Below are 6,699 nucleotides of genomic sequence, written 5' to 3' on the forward strand. Positions count from 1 at the left end.
GGGAATACCCCTTTAAGGACTTTCTGCCTTTCACCATCTCTACATACCAGAGATTTGTGGTTCACCACTTCATCAACACTGCTTGTGTATGCATCCCGCCTCTGTGGTGACAATCTGTGACAGTCAATTGGCCAGTGGTATGGCAGGACCCAAGATGTGATGTGCATGGACAACCTTACGACTTCTATCCATGGCACTTGTAACCATTTCAGGAGACCTGGTACTGCTGACTGCAATACCAAAGATTGACTTCAGGTCCCACCTAAGAAACTTTACCATTTAAGGTCTCAGATTGGGAGATTTTATACTTCCCATATCTCTTATGCAGAACCCACCCCTCCATCTTACTCCCCCCCCTTCTTCTCTGGTCCTTCCCCTACCCATCTCCTCCTTAATACTGTTTTTTTTTTGTCATGTGATCTGTCTGGATCTGTGTTCTAGCTTATATTTAATGTGGATACCCATGTGTTTGCTACTTAATTGATAGTTTGTGGACTGCTTGATCACAGCATTTTCCTTCTGCTCCATTTGTCTTAAAGGAAGGGTTCACACTACTGTTGGATTCTGTTATGAAGGTGTCAGGGTAAATTAAAAAAAAAAAAAAAAAAAAAAACAACCACACCCCATTGCTATCTGGTTTTTTTTCTAGTTTTAGCTAGTTTCTACTGCTAAAATCTTGTAAAGGACAACAGCTACAGACTCTGCTGACAGTCACCAACGGTAGTCTGAACGTCCCCTTATACACCTTTGCAAACTGTAAAAAGTTTATTAAAAAAGAGAAAAAGTTTATTTGTAAACAAGACAAAAATCACAAGACGCCATAATAAGAAGGAAACCACAAAAATAAATAAACCTTTACAATTACAGTACTGAAGTCCATTCAAATGATTATTGCCACAGCATCACACACCTAAAGTGAGACAAAAGGAAAATATATTCACGTTAATGTCACTTAGTCCTGCATCTACATGTTTAATCCGTCAGAAGGCAAACAAACAAAAAAAAAAAAAATTTTATATATATATATATATATATATATATATATATATATATATATATATATATGGATGTATTATATATATCCACAAGTTTGACACCCCCCCCAGCAATCAGACACTTAATCCATATCCTGCAAGTAAGGGATAGGAGTCCTTAAATGGTACAACCAGTGACTGCCAACCATCTTGGACATATAAAGTCAACGGGCAGTTGGCAAGTAGTTACCTTTGGGTTTTTACTTATACAAGCAGTAAGACATTACTTACAGAACAACTCATGAACATACTGGACATTCCTTCTGCTCCCAAGCCGACTGAAAACACTGGTTGCTCACTGCAGCAGCTGGTATGTGCCGAAAGGTTTGCTTCCAGTAATGCTTGTAACTTCTTTGTGTTCATACCTTGAGACTGAAGTCAGTTACAAATTAGTAGGTACAAATTCTTTAAGGAAATGTCTAATATTAAGCAGCAGGACAAACCTGAGAATGATGCAAGATAAACTACCCCTACTTACTGCTGCCCATATCAGCAGAACCAATGAGGACATACCAACATGGTCATGTGACTGCCGCTGAGGACACCACTGAAGCTAATGCTGCAGTGCTAAAGTACTCACATTGCTAACTAAGTTATCACTCCAGACTACAAGGGGCAGGGAAGCAGCAGACTAGAGGAGTGGTGTAACAGTAAACAGTACTACGCTGGTGCAGAACCCATCCTAAGCCTCCAATGCAGAAACCACCAAGAGAATTTTTTTTCTCCAGCATTTTCATTTTTTGAATCAGAAGACCCCCCATTATAGACATGGGGTCCATCAATGTCAGCTTGTAACCACAGTGATATAGCAGTCCAACTCTCAATCGTTCAGGTGTTTCAAAGAGAAAGCCTGGAGTTAGGGTGAACCTAAAGGCAGTGTCATTTTACATCATTCTGAACAATGACAAAACAAAGAAACCACCATACACACACTTACTTTACAATTGATGTACACCCCACACTGACATAAGATAAAGCAGCTTGTTACCGTCAGATAATGCCTGTAAGACAAATAATTAAACTATGAGATCTTAACAGATAGGTATCTACCCTGTATGTACAGCAGCTTACCTGTTACAGACAGGGCACACCACTTCATTTTCATTACTCAGCTCAACTACAGAATCCAGACAGTCATTCTCAAACTCAATGATTCTCTCAATTTCCTCAACCATTGCCTGCTCTGAAAGAAAATGTTTAGAGTCACCAGGGAATTTTAGTGTGTGACTGCAAAATGCTCAAATGGCTGCATGGACACAGTAGCTACTAAGAACAGAACCATTTATGCCAATGCTCATCAAAAGGGAAAGATTCCAAAGCCATATTCTAACTACAACAAGACAACATTGGGGTCTACAATTCTTGAAATCTCTACCAAGAAGTGAAATTTATTCTAGAGATTCTAACATTAAAAAACATGTTTTAAACTAAAATCACATAGGAATAGCCTTTATAAAGACTATTCATCTCTCACCTTTAAAGGGATTCTAACAAAAAAAAAAAACAAAACAATTTTTTACCTCCCTAACACTTAGGAAGTGCGTAGAAGTTTGAATCCAGCTCTGGAAGAAGATGCGCAGAGCGGCCGTTCCTGAAGAAGATTGAGGCAGCGCTGGAGAGTTCTCTTGCAGCATTGGGGACGCCCCCAGTGCTGCTTGAGTGCTGGGGACCGCCCCAAATGCTGTGAGAGAACTTATTTGCATACAGACGAAAACCAGGATTTCTACCAAATAGCAGCACAGAGAAGACATCTAAAGGTAGGAGAAGAATAGCCTTTTTAAGGCTATTTCTACGTGTTATTGAGGGGGGGGGGGGGGGGGGGGAAGAAGTGATTTTAATGATAGAATCCCTTTAACTTGAGGGTCCACGCTGCTGTTTTTGAATTTTGTCTCTCTTCTTTATGCTAATTGTGCACAGCTTGTCATCAAATCTATCGCCGCCTTTCTTCTGCTCCATCTCTCCTCTTCTACAGGAACCCACGCAAAGTGGCCAACAGAAAGGCCGCCTGCACTTTTTATTTTTTAAATGTAGATTGTGGGCCCCGTATAGGGATCACAATGTGCATTTATTTTCTTATCAGTATGTCTTTGGAGTATGGGAGGAAATCCACACAAACACGGGGAGAACATACAAACTCCTTGCAGATGTTGTTCCTGGCAGGATTTGAACCCAGGACTCCAGCGCTGCAAGGCTGCAGTGCTAACCACTGAGCCACCGTGTTGCCCGACTGCACATGTTCTGTCGCCATTTTGTGGTGGTCTCCTGTAAGAAGAAGAGGACAGACGGCACAGAAGAAAGGCAGCATTGGATGGATGACTAGCTGTGCTCAAACAGCAGCATGGCCCTTCAAGATAAAGGTAAGAGATGAATAGCCTTTATAAAGGCTATTCCTACATGGTTTTAGTTAAAACGTGTTTTGTTTTTTTTTAATGATAGAATCCCTTTAATAAATTTCACTTTCCCTTTTAGGTGTTTCAAATGTAACTAAATTACGATTGGATAGATGAGACTTTTGTAGTTTGATATTTTTTCATAGCTACCTTCTAAGAGAAGATCTTGTTTGATTTCTTCTAGGGTAACCAGCTCATCAGGGTCCTGTAATACACCAAAAGCCTGAAAGACAACAAACAGGAAATGCAGGTTATGATGCCATATACTGATTTAAGTACTAGATCTATACATATGGCTTTTGAGGGGATTCTGGAACACATTTTATTGTAAATAACAGAGCCATTGAAGAATGAAACTCTGGTACAATAGGCAGCATTCCTCCCATGTCCGATCCAACAAGAGCTGTGCAGAGATATATCAAACTCTTTGTCCCCATCATATGGGGGAGGAAGGAAATAGAGAAAAATATATCGGCAAGTACCAAAACTCAGATGTGTGATCTCTAGTGTTCTGTAATGACGTCTGTACTGTAGTTAGAAACAAACAGTGAATAGGATTTTCCCACATTATGGTATATTGCTAGCATATGGCATCACTGCCTGATCTGCAGCACTTTGAACATTAGTACTGCCACAACAATATCAGTTATAGTCTCTCATTGAATTCCAGGATCAATGACATGCCTTACCAGTATGCAGCCACTAAAACCAATCACTGTTTTTTGAGGTCACGTGCCTTATTTACTGACAGTGGATTAGCAGGAGACAACCTTTGATCCAGAGCATACATTCTGTACTGGTTAAACAGCAGCTATAAAAATGACTGGTTACAGGGAACATATCCCTAGAACCATGATGGCGAACCTATGGCACTTGTGCCAGAGGTGGGAACTCAGAGCCCTCTCTGTTGGCACAAGCACCATCACCCCAATCGCTTACTAATGGGGAATCCGGTACAGGATTCCCTGTTAGTGAGCGATCGCTGCTTTCAGCTGTATGTGTAAATGCACATACAGCTGAAAGCTGTTAGTGTAGGCCACGGGTCCACAGTTTACACTGACTGCAGAGTGTGAATTCTGCCCCAATGCAGGTGCAAATCATATTAGCACCCGCAGTCAGAAGAAGGAGAATGTTTTTTGTGGGACTGCATACTGGGTAAGTAACATACTACTGGCTGGGAGCCACTGTCAGGCAGATTGCACTGTCTGGAGGGCCTTCACCATTTATATCAAACAGTAGTTTTATTTCTTTAATATTGAAAAATCTGTAAAGTCCATTTACACAACTGTATTTTGCAGGGCCGTAACTGTCCACAATTGTAGATCCGAACAAAATGATGTTGATAGAACCTCACATATGCATGAATAGCCTTTAAAAAGGTTATTTAGGCACCGCTAAAGTTATATTAAACTACACACACACAGTTTAATATAACTTTAGCAGTGCCTGAATAGCCTTTGTAAAGGCTATTCACACATATGTGGGGGGGCTCTCAGCATAATTTTGCTGATAGAGCCCCTTTAAGGTTAAATTGCCGTGTTAGCACTTTGCCATATTTTAGTGGGTTTTGGTTTGCAGTTTAGGCACTCAGTCTCTAAAATGTTCACCAGCACTGTCCTAGAACATACAATGTGCATTGTGTCTTATGCCTAGAATGTCCTGACAGCAGTGTGTGATGTAGAAATCCAGTAGGTAGCAGATGAACAGCTTGAAGAGGATATGAAGTTTTACATGCCAGTAAAGAACTGCTCACTAAGGGTACAGTCAAACACCATATTTTCTGTCTTTAGCAGAGGAGCCACAAACTATACACACAGATACATCCATTGCATAAAATGATAAAATAAATCCATCCTTATATAGCCCCAGGATTGAGGATGTAGCTTCAGCCACTGCTTGCCAGCTAACCCAACCAACCCAGCCAGGACGTTAGCAGTTACCTGTGGGAGGGATCCCCTGTGCCAGAGCGATGGAAGACTGTTACTGGGCATCTGCATGGCTTTCCATTCTTCCTCCATGACCTCCTGGACAAGGAAGGAGCCTCCAACACTTCCATGGACCCCCTCTCCAACCTGGCGGAACTTATCCAGCAGCCTGGAGCGGTTACTCTTCAGCCTCTCGACACATCTCTGGGAGAAGAAGGCGGCAGTGAGAGGGTAGTCTACGGGCAGCTGGAACACCGCCTGGGGGGCACTTACCTTCCGGTAGGTTTCCTTCCATGGAGGGGTCGTTCCCTTGTACAGGGCGCGATGTCTCATTACAGTCTCCATGCTTGTTTCCTGCTCGGGCAGTAGCTCAGGGAGGCGCCTATGAGTGATGTCTATATACTCTCCCTCCCCGTGCGGTCACACCCTAGTGCATGCCGGTACTTGTAGTTTTGTGCAGTACGCGGTAAACATCACATGGTCTCCATAGGAAGGAAAGCAGAGCTGTGCTTTTTGCTGGGAGAGGCATGTCTCTTCAGGGATGAATTGCCCCAGGCTCACATAGGTTACATGGGGATGCAAAATGGAAGTGGTGTGGACTACAGACAGGATAGGTGTAGAGATACAGCCTGTGGCATCATTACTGAACATCACAGTATGCGCAAGCTTATCCCTGTGTTAAAGAAGTTTCTGGGCAAAAAATGGTTTGTTTTTGTTTTTTTAAAGTCTGACAGTGCTATTAATGGGTTAATAAATGCACCCAAATACCTTTAAGCAGCGGTTTCAGCCATTTCTGGGTTCCTCTATGCGCTCCTGATATCTTCAGCATTTATTTACATGGTGCAGTTTCCTGCTATAGGCCTGGTTCACATCTGCATTCAGTATTCCATTTGGGGAGCCCCTGAACGGAATACTGAACGCATTAAAAAGCAGTGAGCAATAAAACCACACGGACCCCATAATGGACGGTGCCTGCACGAATTGTGGAGAGAAAAGTGCTGCTTGAGGTACTTCTGTCTCCACATGATTCGTGCAGACCCCGCGCAGAAAACACAAGGGTCCATGTTGTTTCACTGCTCAACGCTTCTTACTGTGTTCAGTTTTCCATTTAGGGGGTCCCCAAGCGGACTCCCTCAACGGAATACCAAACGCAAATGTGAACCAAGCCTAAATTCTACATTAGCTCTCTCTCACCTCACTGCCCCCCTTCCATACACCCTCTCTCTAGCTATAGCACCCACTATTAGCCCTTCCCAACTAAGTCCAACCCCATTATACTTACCTCTCTTCCTTCCAGGCTTCCTCTTGCAGGATGGATCCTCCCTCTTTAGTGACTGCTGACACACGCAG

The 6,699-nt window shown here is 42.6% G+C and overlaps 1 protein-coding gene across 2 annotated transcripts; it reads right to left on the reverse strand.

Annotated features, from left to right (window-relative positions):
- Positions 1–823: 823 nt before the first annotated feature.
- RPAIN (RPA interacting protein) lies at positions 824–5,741 on the reverse strand. 2 transcript variants are annotated; one of them, XM_075262793.1, is made up of 7 exons: positions 5,623–5,741; positions 5,365–5,553; positions 3,575–3,629; positions 2,106–2,217; positions 1,972–2,035; positions 1,266–1,406; positions 824–910 (listed from the first exon to the last, which is right to left on the reverse strand). In XM_075262793.1, exons 1-7 carry the CDS (start codon positions 5,692–5,694, stop codon positions 881–883), a joined length of 663 nt encoding a protein of 220 aa, XP_075118894.1. In that variant the 5' UTR covers positions 5,695–5,741; the 3' UTR covers positions 824–880. The 2 variants fall into 2 exon arrangements, with proteins under 2 accessions (XP_075118894.1, XP_075118893.1); XM_075262792.1 differs by having other exon boundaries at positions 3,575–3,647.
- Between the last annotated feature and the right edge of the window lie 958 nt (positions 5,742–6,699).

Source organism: Leptodactylus fuscus, chromosome 2, assembly GCF_031893055.1.
Source record: "Leptodactylus fuscus isolate aLepFus1 chromosome 2, aLepFus1.hap2, whole genome shotgun sequence".
Lineage (NCBI taxonomy): Eukaryota > Metazoa > Chordata > Amphibia > Anura > Leptodactylidae > Leptodactylus > Leptodactylus fuscus.

Excerpts from the sequence above, each read along its gene's own strand:
- RPAIN (XM_075262792.1), bottom strand. The coding sequence starts at position 5,694 with ATGGAGACTGTAATGAGACATCGCGCCCTGTACAAGGGAACGACCCCT. Across the intron at positions 2,218-3,574 it reads ACAAGATCTTCTCTTAGAAG|AGCAGGCAATGGTTGAGGAA; the intron begins GTAGCTATGAAA and ends ATTTTCTTTCAG. Across the intron at positions 2,036-2,105 it reads GTGTGCCCTGTCTGTAACAG|GCATTATCTGACGGTAACAA; the intron begins GTAAGCTGCTGT and ends TTTGTCTTACAG.